At 34.8% G+C, this 18,530-nt stretch overlaps 1 protein-coding gene across 2 annotated transcripts in view; it reads left to right on the top strand.

The window, feature by feature from the left end:
* Positions 1-16,490, top strand: part of LOC145664080 (juvenile hormone esterase-like) — a 67,033-nt gene extending 50,543 nt beyond the window's left edge. For both annotated transcript variants that reach the window (XM_081730422.1, XM_081730421.1), the window contains exons 8-10: positions 5,545-5,689; positions 9,585-9,714; positions 16,112-16,490. In XM_081730422.1, the coding sequence (XP_081586548.1) occupies positions 5,545-5,689; positions 9,585-9,714; positions 16,112-16,295 (459 nt within the window). In that variant the 3' untranslated portion in view covers positions 16,296-16,490. The remainder of the gene's footprint in view (positions 1-5,544; positions 5,690-9,584; positions 9,715-16,111) is intronic.
* The last annotated feature ends 2,040 nt before the right edge of the window (positions 16,491-18,530 follow it).

Here is an 18,530-nt window from a genome sequence, read left to right as displayed (position 1 = left end):
TTCTTTTCTAAGTGTTTTCCTATTTTCATCCGGAGGCTGAAAATATTTTTTATGAGTAACTCATTGGAAACTTCTTTTGTTTCAAATTCGATTAGAACAGAACACTATATGAATTGCAAATCTAAAATCCATAGCTGAAAACAAAATAGTATTATGTTCACTATTCAATTATTATCCTCTGATTTGTAACGAAAAACTATTTATAAACAGTGGTGATTTCAGAAAATTATCCTCGGGGGATCTTCAATATGCGGGTGGAGGGCATACTTCTAAAACACTAGTAGTCTACATTAAGCACGATCGAAGACATTGTCCCGAAGGTGGTAATTTCTTAGCTCGAGATAAATGTTTACACAAAAAATAACACACTAGTACTTCGTGTAGTCACCTCCAGAGTCAATAACTTCGTGAAGTCTGGAGGGAATACTAGATACAAGTCTCGAACAATATGACGGTGTGTCACAAAAGTGTTGCCACAGTTACATAACATGATTTTGAAGAAACGTTTGGTCTGTGTCTTCACAGCTCTGTTCCCATTCTTGCACCATATAGGCCCACAGATGTTCAATTGGGTTCAGATCTGGGGATAGAGGGGGCCACTCTATACAAATTAGCTCCGGATGTTCACTTAGGCACTCTCGTGTTTGCCGGGAAGTGTGAACAGCACTGTTGTCATGCATAAATATATATTCTTCCTGTTCGGGGAAGTTTCTTTCTAAGGAGGGTAACAACGTATTTTCGAGGATATTAACGTAAACACTGCTGTTTATTGTCTCAGGAACTACAACCAAATCTCCAGAACCAGCAGCCGTCATGTATCCCCAAAACTGTAATGATATTCTTCCTGAACAAGAAGTTCTGATAATATTTTGTTCAGCATACCTGGTTTTGCGTGGTTTATACAATATAACTCTGCCTTGCTGGTTAGACTTGAAAACCTCGTCGGTCCAGATGACTAAATCTCAATATGACTGAGGTTGGGTTATGTTCTTCTGTGCCCATTCCATTCATCTGACCTTGTGAGTTTTAATCAGGAGAGTCTTTCTAGCGGGTTTTGAACAGTGTAGACCAGCCCTCAATAACCTTCTCCTTATTGTTTCGTGAGAACAATTATGTTCTCTGACTTTGTCCAAGAGGATCGACGTGTGGCGTAGAGGTATGTTGATTACTTCTGTAACTAATGCTTGATCTTGAGCTTCAGCTATCACTTTAGGCCTTCCACTTCTTGACCGAGACCTGAACCATTCACCACCTCCTTCATGTCGCTGAATCCATTTCTTGACTGTTTTCTTGTCACAGCCCGTTAGCCGTTAGCGATCTGAGGCACAGTTTGTCCCATTCTTGTTTGGCCTATGATTTCTTCTCGGAGAGCAACAGATAGTTCTCCACAGCCTTTAGAGAGAGGCATTTTGACAACCTGTTAGAAATTTGTGTTCTGACTCGTATGAGAAATGTCGAGAAAGTGTGTCTTTTTGTTTCTACTGCGCATGCACCAGTGAATTTTCATGAAAGATCGTAAAATACTACTGATAATTGCTGTAATATTTATGAACGAATACGTAATGGAACCTATATCATTCGTCAAAGTAAAGAATATCGTAAACATAAAACAATTTCGACATATTATATCAGGCCAAAATAGGCTTAAACTTCAGATAATACAAAATAAATGTCATACTGTAACAAAATGTGTAACATGAAACACGCTTACTCCACTCGCAACTTGTCACAATAGGCGAGTGGACTAAGGCATTCGGCTGTAGATTGTGAGGCACCATTCAAGAGTAGTTCGAATCCCACCAAAGTACAATTTTTAACCTCTTCTTGACGTTTCTGTTTGTGTATATGTCGGATTAGATTAAATATAATTTCGTAATGCGCTAAAATATACGTAATGTTTCGAATTCTTAAGATCCTATTATTACATATTTCAAGCTTAGTTGGGAAGAAAGAGGGGAAAATGAAAGTGCAAAGATTTACAATAAACTACTTTACATTTACTGTCATTGTAATTGTGGATATTTTATTTCTGAAAAAGTATAATGAACCAAAAATATATTTAATAGGTCACAAGTCTGTATTTTTCGATTCTAACTTGAAAGCTACAGTTTAGGCAGTGACATATGGAAGAGTCAGGGGGTTGTAACCCCTTCCATTGAAACTCCTATATTCTATTGAAATAAAAAGTATTTCAGTTTTTAATCTTGGAAAAGCAACAGTCACTGTGTATGGAGGACGGTTAATTTATACTACGATGTATCACTTCCAAATGTGGAGAAGAAGTAACTGGATATTTTATATAATCATTCACAAAATATAACGAAACAAAGGGGCTTCGTAAACCCTTCGCACCTCCCCAGGAGGAGGAAGCGCGCCCCTCGGTTGGGAACTACTGCTTGCGACCGAAACATTCTAACAGTCTGTTAGCATTTCCTTCCTCGCCTTCCTTTCCTTTCTCTTTGTATACTGCGCATGTACCAATTAATTTCCATGAAAGATCATAAATAACCCTGATACTTTCTATAATATTTATGAAAGAACGTGTAATAGAATCTAGGCTCATATCAACAACATACATCATTCATAAAAGTAACGAATAACGTGTTCATAAAACAAATTAATAGATATAATAATTAATAAATTAATAGGTATAAGTAAATTAGGCTTCGATTTTAGGCAATAGAAAATACATGTAGAAGAACTGCTACTCGAAGGCTTTGCTACAATCACTAGTTGTTACCATAGCCAAGTGGTCAAAAGCGTTCGGCTCATAAAGCACCCCTCGTGCTTAGTTCGAGTTTGCGCGCAGTACAAAGCTTTTTCTCTCTCTCTTTTTACTTGATCTCGACATTTCTGTCTGTATTCCTGTAGGATTCGATTAAATAGAATTTCGAATAGAGAGCAATATATACGATAAATGATAATTTACTTGCGAGTCTACACTCGACCAATATACATTTTCGAGATTTTGATTTTGGAAATGAATAGTAAAAATAGTAAAATAAAAATATACTCGTTTAAATATTGATTAATTAATGGGAGGTAAGCATGACTTTCCAGTCACGATTATATAGAGAGGACTTACTTTTAAGTTCAGTCCGAAAAAAATATTTGAGTTTTAATCCGACCAAAAATTGGTAACTTACAGGATAATTTTTATGTGATTAGTAATTTTTTTTTTTTTTTTTTTTTTTTTTTTTTTTTTTTTTTTTAATAATTCTCTATAAGTTATGATTTTACCATTTCAAAATGTAGAACGAGAAGCAAATGTAATATTACGATGATTTCAGGGTGTGATCTGAGGAAGAATTTGAGAACCTCTCGAGCTAAGAAATTTCCGCCTTCGGGACCATATATTCGATCGTGCTTAATGTAGACTACTATTGGTTTAGGAGTATGCCCTCCACCCGCACATTGAAGATCCCCCGAGGATAATTTTCTGAAATCACCACTGGTTATAAATAGTTTTTAGTTACAAATCAGAGGATAATAATTGAATAGTGAACATAATAATATTTTGTTTTCAGCTATGGATTTTAGATTTGTAATTCATATAGTGTTCCGTTCTAATCGAATTTGAAACAAAAGAAGTTTCCTATGAGTTACTCAAAGAAATATTTTCAGCCTCCGGATGAAAATAGGAAGACACTTAAAAAAGAAACAACTTCCTACTGGGTTTGAACACACGAACATGCAATTGATGGAGTATTGACCCAAACCACTGGACCATTTCATATGCCTTTGAAGACCTTCTTTTTTACTGTTGTGAAAGCGGTTTACTGTTCCTTACTTGGTTTTGTTTATTCCGATACGATTATGAGTTCTCAGTGAATATTTGGACGTTACAGCTCTTGCAATGTATAAAAGTTTTTTTTTTTTTTTTTTTTTTTTTATTTATTTAAAGAATAAATCACATTCGATTTTAGGTCCTAATAACATACGTAAATCAGGTTGAATTCATGAAATGATTGAGGTTGTTGTGAGCGTAAATGTTTTTATAGTTAGGAGCTTGGATACGAAAACCCGCTTGACACGGGGATTTACTTATGTGAAATTTGGTACATATACTTTGTTTTTATATATTTTAACCTTAATATTTATATAAATACTTGTCTTGCCATAAATACTGTGCCAAAGTTTTAAGTACATTGACACAAAACTGTTAGAGATATTTTCATGTCCTATTAACATGAGTTACATGGATATATTATGAACCAAAGCCATAAATAATTATTCAAAGTGGCCATCATTAGCATGCACACAGTCCTTAAGTCTTTGTTGCCACTCATCAATTGCATTAAGTAACACATCAACTGAAAAGTCTGCAGCTTCTTTCTAAAGAGACTGCTTTAAATTTTCAATACTATGGTGTTTCTTCTTACAAACCATTTCGTAAAGCTTGGACCACAATTTGTAGTACAAAGGGTTAAGATCCGGATTTGCAGATTGCCAATCTGAAGTGGAATCCGGAACATTTGCCACCAGCCACTGCTTGGTTATCCGTGCCTGGTGTGGTGGGGCTGAGTCCTGCTGGAAGCTCCAGTGCTGTCCATGGAAGAGGGTATTTGAGATTCTTGACATCTCTCAAGCATTGTTTCCTGGTAGCTACACTTTGGCTGACGTTTTGACCCCCTTTTCACAGAAAAAGAGCTTCGTTGTGCACTCGTTGCTTAGACCCCACCACATCATTACTAAGGCAGGATGCTGACCCGTCTGGATCCTTGGAGCCTTTTCGCCAGCTTCTCTAGAGGATGTGATTATATCCTGTCATTTTCGGCATCGAAACTTTCCTCAACAGTGAAAATCTTTTCGTCAATGAAAAGGATTCGACGGTGGCCATTTGCTACATAACGCTTAAGTAAGCGCTTTGCTTTTAGGAGCCTCTGTCGCTTCAGTTCATTTGTCAGGAGATGTCCTATGCATTGCTTTTTAAGCATGGAGTGCCAGGTCGCTGCTTAACGTCTAAAACGTAAACATTTTCGATATCTTTAGCTCACGAGCCATAAATGACTATTTCCTAACTGGTTTTCGTCGGACACGCTCCGCCATTGCTTGCACAAGTTCCAGTGTTCGTACTATGAATGGTTTTCCTTACTGCGTGCGATCTTTCACATTTCCAGGTCTCAACAAAGCGCTGAATAGTGAGGTAAGGTTTTTTTTTTTTTTTTTTTTTTTCAGCTTCTGGAGGGTTTGGAAAATCTGACTGGTGGTTTGCCAATCTGCGCAAAGCTATCACAGCTATACAATTTTTATACTCGCCCCATTCCATCTTGAACACTTACAACTGACACCTTTACACTTCTTGAGCTCATGCAGCAATGACTTATGCTTCACGATCCCGCTCTTGTCGCTCACTTTTACGGGCGGAAGCATAGCACCCTCAAAAGTTGAGGCAGTATTTATGGTAAGACTAGGTATTAATGAAATTTTCTCTGTGGGTAATACTATCGGGAATTTTAAAGAAAGCAGGAATAGTTAAACAAATTTAAATATACTTAGAGTTAGTATATTAATAAACTGAAACTTGTTTGTCTTTTGTTTCAGCTTGAAACAGACAACAAATTTTTGCATGGAGCGCTGCGGGCGGCGAAACTTCATGTAGCAGCTCGTTCACCACCTATATATTTTTATAATTTGTCTTATCGGGGAAAGAACAGTCTTTTGAGACTAATGGGAATTGAAGCAGACGGTAAGGAAAGAATTTAGCTTTGAATTATACTTTTAACTTCTTTATAACTTCGCAGTGTTTCTTTAAAGAAATTGCAGAATCGGACAGCATATAACATTCGATTCTGGGGGAATCTTCAGGAAAATCTATTAGATGTCTTAACTTTCAGGCTTCCGATTTTAAAATATGTGTGTATGTGTGATTGAAGCAAACAAATACGTTTTCTCATACTCATATTTCGCTTTCCTACGTTTCATAACAATCATCCTTCGATCAGCAAAATTATATTTAGAATAAATAAGTACCTCTGTTTTCTCGGTAAATGATAACATTAATTGAAAATACTTAAAATATATACTCATCTCTGGCTTCTGACTCACTAAACTCACTGACGTGAGTTCGAATTCGAGAGATTTACCCATTGTGTTGCGTTCGGCATTTGATTCCGCGCTTCCGTTTCCCAACCCCGGGGGTGGAATTTTTCAGTATTCGAGGAAGTAAATGAGTTGTGCATATTCTGATTACAAAATTTCGTGACCTTATATTAAGTGATTCGAAAAAATATCGTAATATTAAAGTTTGCCTTTTGTCCCGTTCTTTGGGAATGGATTTCCAAAATTCGTGCAATAAGTGACATATTCGTGATCTGTTTATGGAAATGCCTTCCTATACAAAGTTTTGTGACTATATATCCACCAGTCCAGAAGAAACATGTAGTAATAATTACTTATAAACCACAAGGAGCATACGTATACTATATGTAGAAATAACTAACCTTTACAGTATCCCTGTGTAGACAAAATGTGACCAAAACATCGATATTTCAGATACTTGGATCGACTAACTATCATCAAGATCAAACATGGGCTTAAATCATATTTTGCAATAAGCTCTTCACATGCTTAGTTCCAATAATACAGTGAATATAATTCAAATTATGTAACAGATTGTATCAATGGGCATAATATTTACAGACCCGCAGTTAACATAGAGACATCACCTGTTTACTCAGGTTTCCAGGAATCTATGTACGAAAGTTTGGTGCAATAAATCTTAGTTTTCTAATATTTTAGGTATATCTGCGACTGGATTCTTCTATGAGTGTAATTATCATTATTCAGAAGATATATTTTAAATCAATGGTAATTCATTGCAGCCATACCAAATAATTTTCCATGGTGATACATTTACTGTGCTTTAAAAAAAAATCAGTGATGCCAAATGAAATAATGCACGATATGATTGCTTTTTGCTGCTGCTGTTGAAATTAGTAATGATATCCCATTCTGTATGAAAATTGAACTTCTGAATAAATAAATAAATAAATAAATAAATAAACATCCCATTGAGTTTTCTTTCCGTCATTTCCATGTTTATCGTTTAGTTTTCGTTAAAAAATAAATAAAATAAAAATCTGTAAGTTACGCGTAAACCTTCTTGAAATTTAGGTGCTCGTGCGAAGGCATGAATATAGAATGACCAAACAGAATATTGGCAATACATTGAAAGAGCACGCAAGGAAATCGAGCACCTAAAGATTTTCTAGATCGTCTAAGCATCTTATATTAAACTAGATGTACAGAACAAGATATCACTGTTTTGCATCGTGCAACCTCTTTAATTTAAAGAAATAACTTCGAAGCATTTTGTATTAGAACAAAAATTCCGAAACTTAACTCTGATAAAGACAATTTAGGTAGAGAATAGATAAAATCATTACTGATTTCTTCAACAAAAGCAAAAAACAATTATAAGCTATAAAATTTTTTATTGCTTTGTCTCATTTAGCATGTAGAGAAAAATCATTAAATGCACCAACATGGACAGTTATTTGAATTATTTGTTATGAATGCACTGAACAACATTGATTTAAAATAGTGTGTCTTCTGGGTAATGATAAGTACACATGTAGAAGAAGCCAGTGGATGATATAATACTAGAAAAATAGTGGGGTATTTGGGATAGTAGTTTAGTACAGTAAACTTTTATACATGATCCTGTAGGCCTGAATTGTTGTATGCCTGTATAAAACAGATCATGCCTCCATGTTAACTGCGAGTCTGTACGTCGTATTTGTACAATTCGTTACATAATTTCAATTATTTCCTCCATGTTGCAGCTAAGCATGTAAAAACCTCATTGTAGTGTATAATTTGAGTTGTTGTTTGATCCTGATGATATTTGCTCGATTAAAGTAACCGAAATGTCAGAGTTTTAATGACATCGTCTACACAGGAATACTATGAACGTTAATTTTTTTCTACATGTAGTAATAGTTGAATTCTCTTTCTATCCAACCTTTCCTGGTTGAATTTTCCATAATTCGGGCAAATTCACGAGATGTTTGTAAACTGTGTATTAAACAAACCCGGTAGATTGAATTTCATGTGTTTATTCTCAACTGTTGGGGAGGGAGAAAGAACGGTTCCAGCGGCCTGTTATATATATTAGTTAAATTTTCGTGTTCTTTCTGAGATGGAGTATCAAAAGTTGGTTGATCCACATGTAAGTGAATAAGGTTGGCTAATTGATTTGTATTTATATCGTTTGTCAGCAACGAGGTTGTATAGATAAAACCTACAGTTTAAAGTACAGGGTGTCCGAGAAATCCCCGTACCCCTAGATTTGAGTATCACAGAGTAATTTTAGTTTATTTATTTATTTAGTACATACTGTAGTTGAATACCTAGATATTTGAAGTATGTGTCCAGTGGATCTATATGTGTTCTATCATAGTGTATTCAGATGTATGTGCATGTTTCCTCACGCGTCTTTTTACGTCGACTACGCGGCGCAGTCCGTCTTTGATACATCCTGAAAGAAATGTACGTTTTTCCCAATCGAGTTGCTTTACAAAGTGGGTCATTGCCAAAGATCTCTAAAGTCAATCATTACCTGTGCCATTGCCGTGTGTACGGTCGATCCTCCCCTCCCCTCCATATACACACACACACATGCCATTAACTGTTCCTTAACTGTGTAGTTGCAACCACTTATATCAACCATGGGTACAGAACTGAAATGCTCCGTGCAAGGGTGGATCCGGGCTGAATGTTTGAGGGGGGCCGGTGACTACCTATTTTAGGTTTTATTTTACATTTATAGTACAAAGGTGAAAATTCTTAGGATACATTCTATTTTTAAAATTAAAAAAAAAAATATCCTATTCTAGGGGGCGCGGGATCCGCCCCTGGCTCCGTGTGACCTTGAATTCAGCATTAACAGATAGTGCATGAAAGCAGTGTTATCAATACCATAACTAAAATTAAACTGATATTGTTCTCTATGATATCCGAACCTAGAGCCCGAGAACTTCTCGGACACCCTATAAGATCTGCACCACTAGGCAGTCGATGCTTTGTGATCCTGTGCGCGAGAGTACACGCGCTGGCCACTATACTAGTGAGAGGGCTCGAGGTGGTTGGTATTAAATAAAAGAATATCCACTAATTGTGTCTTTCATGTTTACAAATACGCTTATTATCTTAGCAGGAAATTGCTATCGTAATCAGATTACGCTTAAAAATTAAGGGAAGTCTGGAAGAATTATAATTACCTTACCTGTGTACGTGGTAAATTATACCTGTTAATCCTTGTGAATAATTGCAGTCCCTGGTACGGCTGCAAATTTCAGGTACTGGAAAGGGATCCAGCGAGGACCGAAATTCACAAGAACTAACATATATCATTTACGAAATAAAGGTAATCTAATTAAATTCATTGATATGTGTCCTATAGCATCCATCAGCTACTCTTAAGAAACTTGTTTAAATCGATCTGTTGACAGACATCGATCAGAAAACTAATAATCAAAACGTGTTTTTCGTAATATTACTTAATACTAAAATCACATGAGAAAATTTTTCAGAGTAAGATGTGAGATTTAAAAATAAATACTATCGATAATTTATTTCAGGAGTAGCTCATGCGGATGACTTGTTCTTTTTGTTCAGTCCAAGTTTTGTAGAAGAATTCGAGGAAGGCGAAATGGATGCTTTGGTTTCGAAACGTCTTGTCAAGATGTGGACATCATTTGCTAAAGTAGGGTGAGTTTCAGGATAATCTTATTCCTTGTTTTGTATCTTTCTCTTCTGTTAATGAAATTCTTTTATAGGTATAATTTAAATGGGTATTTCTGTAGAGATAGGAAATTAAGTAATATGAGTTTGCAAATAAAGGGGGTCGCCGTAATCTAGTGGTTGGACTCATGTCCACGTGGTCCTGGGTTCGATTCCTGCTCGGTTTTTCCCAATTTTCGTCGTTCACTGAGTGTCATGAGGCAAATTGGGAAGTCACGTGAATGAAAGACGTGACGGCCACTGACTAGAAAGCTCCTGATACGCTATGCTTGTCGCTAAACAGACGTAGTTCAGCCAATCGCTGACAGATGGCGTTGGAGCGGCACAGGCCCTCAAATGGGCTGTTACGCGAAGTGGTTTGGTTTTGGAATTTGCAAATAAATAATTAAGTTACAACTTAACAATTATTTGCTAATTGCAGCTATATGATACATATTAAATACCTTAAGATTAAAAAAACAAAACAAAAAACAAACTATATATCCAGAGGGCTAAAGTTTCTTCAACTGTTTCGATACTTTCTGGCATCTTGAATCTAGATCCACCATCTTGTCTTCGCTTTGAATCTAAAGAAAGTAATTAAACTCTTGCCTTGTATCACGAACTTTACTCATATTTAGGATCTCGTTTCCACGATACCATACCATACCAGGATTTCGTTTCCACGATGCGATTGCATACCATGATTCCATGCGTTTGCATACCATGATTCCATGCGTTTGCAATGTGAGCGGAAATTACCACTATGATTTCACTTAAATATTATATTCGTTGTCATGTAAATGAAAAACAAACCCAAGTATTCCAGAAACCAAACTATTTGTAATTAAATTCAACCCTTGTAATTTTAAATCCAATCACTTTATTGAAATTCCTTCCCGTGAAAAGTTATCCCATGAAAGAGTTCCAGTGTCACCTTAAAATTCATTTAGAACAATTATGTATTTTTTATGGTGGTTATTGCCTTGCGTATTAACAGCCCTTCTTCAAACTTACGTAAACATATACACATTCCACTACTATAAAGAATTGTTTTAATTCAAGCTTATAAAAGCTAACATTGAAAAAAAAATATATTTACAGGCGTTTCGTTATTCCATAAAGATTTTTAAACACTACATAGGAATGATGAAAAGAAACATCAAGACCAGGTTCAGGGAACATATCCCCCTCAATCTGATTTTGTAAGCGTTTAAAGAAACAAATCGTGCTTAAACAACAGAAAGAAATGTACTAGAATCATTCTTCATCAGAACAGTAAAACCTGACCTGAGTTTAGACCGGAGGAATCTATGTAATCGATGGGATAACATTATAGTAAGTTAAATTAAAAGAATAAATTAAATTTGAAAACTTTTACTTCTGAATTTATACGTTGCATATATTTAGAACCTGGTGATATAATTCTATAATGTAACTTGCACATTGGAATTTGATCTGGCAACATTGATCCATGTAGAGATTTTGAAATCTTTAGTTTGGAAAATGTACTCTGGAATAATAAATAAAAGACAATTCAATTAGTGCTAACACATAGTGGCACTGAATTGAAGTTAAAAATTAGAAAAGTTTTAGTATTAATGGTCATTAAAACAATTCTTTATAGTAGTGAAATGTGCATATGTGTACGTAAATTTGAAGAAAAGTTGTTAGTATAGAAGGAAATAATTGCCATAAAAAGTGCATAATTATTCTAAGTGAGTTGTAAGGTAAGTAACATTGGAACTTTTTCGTTAACTTCTTACAGAAAGGAGTTTTAGTTCAATGAAGTGATTGCAGTTAAAGTTACAAGTGTTCAATTGTAATTGATATGTTATTGCTAAGTTTCTGGAATACTTAGGTCAGTTTTTTTCTTTAGAGGACAAAGAACATAATATTTTAATGGAATTAAAGTAGTACTTTCCGCTCACATTGTATACGCACAGGATCATCGTCTCAGAGATGATTGAAATAAAGTGGAAAAGAAATCCTAAACAAGAGAAAAGTTTGTAGCGTAGGGTAACAGTTTATTTAGAAAATTGCCGTAAAGTATATGCCTGAGTTATAGACAAATGAAATTTAGATCACATGTGGGATGGCATTAATTCAAAGAAACACTGGTTTGGTAGATAAAAACTTCAGTTTATTACACTTTTACATAACAAATCGTTACAAAAGTTAATATTCTGCGAATTTTCATCTTCCTCAAGCTTAAGAAAGTATTTATTCTGCTACATAAAATCTACTCCATAAAAAGTAATTTCTTGCTGACCTGTTTTCATTTGTTCTTTAGCTTAATGATGGAGCCTGCAAATTAGTGTGAAGTTTTTCCCAGATTTTCTTTTTTGTTGCAACATCCTAATTTATACATCAAAAGAAAGATAAATGTATTGAAGGAAAGCGAATTTTTGAATTCTGTTATTTATAATAGATAGCTAGGGCAATTAACTCGTATCTCGGCCGAGTTCGATAACGGAGTCAATCCGTTAACATCTTAACGGCTAACGGAGATTTACATTCGTCCATTACTTCACGCAATAACTCCTGAACGAAAGTGAATTTTTAAATTCTGTTATTTGTAGTAAATAGCTAGAGCAATTATCTCGGCCAAGTTCGGTAACGGAGTCAATCCATTAACATCTTAACGGCTAACGGAGATTTACATTTGTCCATTACTTCACGCAATAACTCCTGAACGAAAGTGAATTTTTAAATTCTGTTATTTGTAGTAAATAGCTAGAGCAATTATCTCGGCTGAGTTCGATAACGGAGTTAATCCGTTAACATCTTAACGGGTAACGGAGACTTAACGTTCGTCCATTACTTCACGTGATAACTCTTGAAGGAAAGTGAATTTTTAAATTCTGTTATTTGTAATAGATAGCTAGAGCAATTAGACGAGGAATTTTAAGAAAATCGACCTAACAAATTAGAAGGGAGCAGAGATTTGACACAATTGTTTAATAGCTCATACTATTGAAAATACTAAAAGTCCTCTAGAATCCAACTTGTGCTCCCGCTGCCATCTTGGAAAAATGGCGACCAAATTTATGTATTTTGGGAATTACGTGGAAACCGTTACAGATATCAAAAAAATCCAAGAGACAAGAAATATTCTTCATGGAAAAACAAATATTTTTATAACTTATGTAACATTTTTCTGTAGATTGAAAAATAAAAAGTTATACAAGATTGAATATCACCAATTTTGAATGTTATTGACGATATGCAAAATTCAAATAGATTTTTCTAGTAGAATTGTTATTATAAAATATTTTTTTCTTACCATTATAATTTAATCCTCAGATGTATCAAATAGCATTTCCAGTGATGAATTATCACAATTTGTTTCTTGACACTGTCCCTTCAGCTGCGCTGGTTGAAGGAAGCCATGCCAGTTGAAAAAATGTATCTAGCTTCTTTTCTGCCACTGTACGATTGTAACTGAAGTGTCGCAACTCGTCTAGTGTATTTGATTTCGATTCATAAAATTTTAATAAAAACTTTTCTCCAGCACTTTTGGTAGCTTCTTGTTTGACATTCCCTTCGTTGAATATTTTCATCGCTTTTCTGAATTCTTCATGCTTTTAAAGAAGTCTGAGTCCTCTAACTTTACCTATATTATATATTGCTGATGTTGTGTCGCATCCAATCATGGCATTAGCAAACTGTAAAACTTCACAATCCTCCCCAATTTTCTCTTCTGTGTTGAGATGTTAAAGATACTGGTTAAGCTGTTTGATTTTCCTCGCTTGAGAAACCATAGCTCTTCAAAATCTTCAGGCGCTAAAGCAGTTAAAAGGACAACTGGATCTGTATCCTGTCCAACAGCTTTTTTGTGTTACTAGGACTTGATTCAGAGCAGTCTTAACAATGAAGGTATCGGCATCATCCTCTGCCTGCACAGTGTAGCCTTTGGCTTTCAAGGCATGCATCACAAATTGAATGAGAGCTCTTTTGTTGTTCCCGTCTGCAAGAAAATCTGTCTGTGATATGGTGGTTGGTGTATATTCATCAAAAATGATGTCTCGAGAAAAACATTTTTTACCATAATGGCGCTCAATATATGTTACATACAAGTCAAATACGTATTTCACCAAACGTAGCTGGTTTTGGCCAAACCACAATGTAGATTTCCTCCATCAAAACATAGAAGGAATTGCACGGTAAAATTGGGGTCTCACTTTGTACACTCATATCCAAAATGATTGTCGCATATCTATAACTGTCTTCTTGTAAGAATATAATTTGATAATGATTTTGCAGGGCACTTTTAATACTAATACTATGTGTATAATTGGGAAATATATATTTGTGGTTAATTTCATAAGAAAAGAATTATAAATAGGAATATTGGAATGAGTAAAACAAAATGTTGCTAAATGGACAAGAAAGTTTTATTTTCGTTTTATTGTTCTTATTTACAGCTCTTTTGACATGAAATTTGCCAGATACATGTCTTTGCCGATTATACAGATACTAATATTATAAGAAATACCGGGCGAATTCGTTATCAAATTATATTTCTACAACAACATATTTATAGACATGCGACAATAATTTTGGACATGAGTATACATGAAAAGCATTTATAATGGAAGATTTGTTGCGTTTTTGTAATAGTGACAAATAATGACGGAGGCAAGCTTGTCAGTTCATACTCAAAGTATACTTTCCATTCTGTTTTGCTTTTGTCTAGACATACCACTCTGTGGAAGAGTTCTTGTGGGGATTTCATTATAATAGTCTCATGGCTTATTTTTATTGTACCTAATGTCAGTTTCAACAAAGGAACTATTTTCCTCTTCCGTTGCATACGGACATCGCAAAAGTTACTCCCTACAAGTGATTTCATTCTGTTTGTCCCAATCTCCAGTGCCCTATCCATGTAATCGATGAGTCTGCTACCAACCCATTTTAAAGATTCACCAAATGACCTGTGGATTGACCAAATGGGTTACGTTCTCCTAACCAGCTTACAAATTGCAGAAAGTCTTTGGAATCTCTTAACTGACGAGATTTTTCCAATTACAATGTATACTTGTTACATTAATTTCAGTGAAATCTATTAACACTTCAGCTATTTCAGTACAGGCTGGAGTTGATGAAACCCATCTCTGAAGAGTAGAATCTATGATACCTCGGCCATGTGTAAGTCCAGCTAAGCATTAAAATATGTTCAGTGCACATGTCCGTTGAAATTCCAGACCAAAATCTGTCAATCCACCTTATGGAAAAGTAACTAGGTGTTCTAAGTCTTTCGAAGTCCTGAAATGACATTCTGTTACTTACAAAAAGATGCAAGTGTATAGACTCAGGATTGTTGTGCTCAGTGATGTGTGACAGTGTCAAGGAACAAATTGTGAGAATTCATCACTGGAAATACTATTTGATACCTCTCAGGACTAAATTATCCTGGTAAGAAAAATATTTTATAATAACAATTCTACTAGAAAAATCCATTTGAATTTTGCATATTCTCAATAACATTCAAAATTGGTGATCTTCAATCTTATGTAACTTTTATTTTTCATCCTACGAAAAAATGTTATATATAAAAAATGTTTGTTTTTTCACGAAGAATATTTTTTGTCTCTTGGAATTTTTTTGATATCTGTAACGGTTTTTAAGTAGTTCCCAAAAAAACATAAATTTGGTCGCCATTTTCCAAGCTGGTAGCCGAAGCACAAGTTGGATTCTGGAGTACTTAGTATTTTTATTAGTATGAGCTAATAATAAACAAATATACCAAGTCTCTACCTCCTCCTAATTTGTTAGGTCGATTCGACTTTTTTGGCCTAAAATTCTTGGGCTAAATTATCCCGGCCGAGTTTGATAACGAAGTCAATCCGTTAACGGAGGCTTACGTTCGTCCATTATTTCACACGATAACTCTTGAACGAAAGTGAATTTTTAAATTCTGTTTTTTGCAAAGGTAGTAAAAGATACGTATCTCGTCGTTAGATGGCGGCAGACTTCCTGTAGCGGTCGACATCTAGCGGATGAAATAGAAACTTCTAGTGCGTGATTCTTTTTACCGTCTACCAGAGTTTTTGGTATTAATGAAAGAAAATACATGTTAGTTTCTTTTTAATAATTGAAGGCTATCAAGTTGTCATTTTATAATGTAAATAGGGTAATCAATTTCATAAAATGTCAGTCCTGTGAGAGAAAGTAAAAGACGCTTGTTTATGAAATTTCGACATTCTGAGGCTCTCATCTGTATTGTGTGATACGAAATTCATGTGAATTTTATTTTGAACAACAAACTACATCTTCACTTCCTTTTACTTTAAATAATACTACAAATCTGTATTCTTTAGCGTTAAATATGTAATAGTATTTGGTTTGCGTTAAGTGACTGTAATTGTGTTTGCATTTTCAGAAATCCGACACCGGAGAAGACAAAGGAAGTGGCAATTGCGTGGTTACCAATGACATTTAGAAATCTTTGCTACTTGGATATTGGCTCAAAGATGGAAATAAGAAGAAATATCAACAAACAGCGAATGTTGTTATGGGACTCTATTATGGAATTAGTACATACGAATTCTCAAGCAAAACTGTAATGTTGAATACTAAACTGTGAAACAGGTGCTATTGTGATCTCACAGTGTAATACTGTGGCATTTAATGGGTAACTAATTAAAAGACATATATGTTTTTTTTCAGAGGCTTATTTTTGTTAACAATTTATTGTTATCTTGTATCTGTTGATTTTGAGGTGAATATTACAATAAATAACATTGTTTTGTTATAACTTATTTCATGTTTACCAAAACTTGCACCGTAAATGGAGTCTTTTGAAACAGTGAAGAGAAAATGTATCTGAGAGCAGACATCCCATTTCATAGCAGTTTCCAACAACGCAACGCAAAATCTGAGCTTTCGTTTGCAAGAATAGGTATAGTGGTTATAATTAATATTTGAACGTTTTACGTTGCGTTATGCTTCGGAATGTTTGCGAAGGCTTGTACGGAATAAGGCCCGTGGTTACCTAAAATAATGTTACTCTTTACCGACACAAGGTCTCCATCACCTTATATTTTCGTTAGGCAATTTAGAACGCATTGTAATGTAAACCTTCTTGAAGAGAAGTTTTAGCAATAAACTCAAAAGGTTCTCAGACACCTGTCTGTTCTAAACTTTATAAATCGTTCAAATAATCATGTTAAATATGCAATTTTAGGCGACAGTTGTCAGCGTTGTCAAGCGGATACGATTAGGGAATTAATTATATATAACAAAAGAAATTTAATGTTACACTAGTAAATAAAAATGTAATTTGGATGCTTGTTTATTGTGGCTTTTTCTAATTTGTATTTAATGCATGGATATATATGCCAGTTACAAATATCATTTGGGCCAAGTTTACTATTCGTTTCAAAACTTTAGGTTGAGTGGGTGTCTTGCTTTTCACAAAATACCAGTATCTCTTTGGAAGTAGTGTAATATCATAGAAAATATATTTTGATAATGAAATCTTTTAATTATATCTCCCACAGTTATGTCGTGTAATTTAAGGAGATGAGTGATTTATATTAAATGATTATGAAAAAATTGGTTGTAGGAATAAGGGCAGGGTGTCTATCGGTCACGAAAGTCACGAATGTCACGAAATCAGAAAACGGTCATGAAAGTCACGAAAAAGTCACGAAATTTAGCTTTCGGGTCACGATTTTTTTTTAACTGCACATGTAAGTACAGATTGGAAAATTTTGTTTTATAAAACATCAAAATTCAACACCAAAAATGTCTATGGTCGGCTTTAGACGCTACCAAATCGCAAGCAAAGTACGTTTGTATCACACGGATGAAAATTCGGCCTAATTCGCACCCAAATTCGCTCTTGAAAATGTTAGAAAATTTTGATTTGGTAAAGAAAAAGTCACGAAATTTCATTGTGGAATTTTAATAGACACCCTGAAGGGGGAACTCGCCACAAACTCTCTTGACATCTTAGACAGAATATTCTCTTCCAAATTGGGTCATCCAGAAAATAAAGACTGTTTAGTTATGCAAAATAAAAACACAATATTTATTGGAAAAGACAATCCTATTACATACTTAAAGCTTCCTTCCCTTGTCTACATAATCACCACCTTCACTTAAACATTTGACGTATCTGTTCACTAACTTCAGAATTCCCATCCAGTGTTGTTAGATGGCGGGAAATTTCCCGCAAAACGGGAAATTCTTAACATTGGCGGGAAAGCGGGAAATTCTGTCAACGTTTCTTCCTTTTCATGTCATCTCTTTCTCACTCCTTATCTTCATCTCTTTGTACTTGGAATAATACATAGATTGGAAGCATCTTTGAAGATCAAGAGAACCAGAACAGCAAGAGAGGTTTGTAAACTGAACCAAATGGAACTGATTGTTAAGCGCGCCAATATTCATTTTCTGCGAAAAGAAAGGGAGGGAGGGTTTATGGCCCTTTGCTTACTATATTTGTTATGGCCAGTCATTAATGGAATGTTAGGTTGAAGTGAGGGATAGGAAGAAAGGATATGCTTGGAAGTAGGACACACACACACACAAAATGTATATTTCTCTCCATACCAAATAAACTACAGATAGAAAATAGAAGGATAGCCCTATGATAGATTTCTCCTCCCGCATGGAAAGATGTACTTCTGATTGATAGCTCATAGCTTTTTGATTTTAACTTGAAGTTATTAATATAATGATTAATTAATTAATCATTAATTATTAATTAAATTTATGAATGATTGATATTCTTCCTTGGCGGGAAATTTTGCAAGCGATCGGGAAATTTCAGGGCTTTGAGCGGAAAATGTGTT

The sequence above is a fragment of the Thermobia domestica genome, chromosome 11, assembly GCF_964235325.1.
Source record: "Thermobia domestica chromosome 11, izTheDome1.hap1.1, whole genome shotgun sequence".
Taxonomy (NCBI): domain Eukaryota; kingdom Metazoa; phylum Arthropoda; class Insecta; order Zygentoma; family Lepismatidae; genus Thermobia; species Thermobia domestica.
This window is presented reverse-complemented; position numbering and strand designations above follow the sequence as displayed.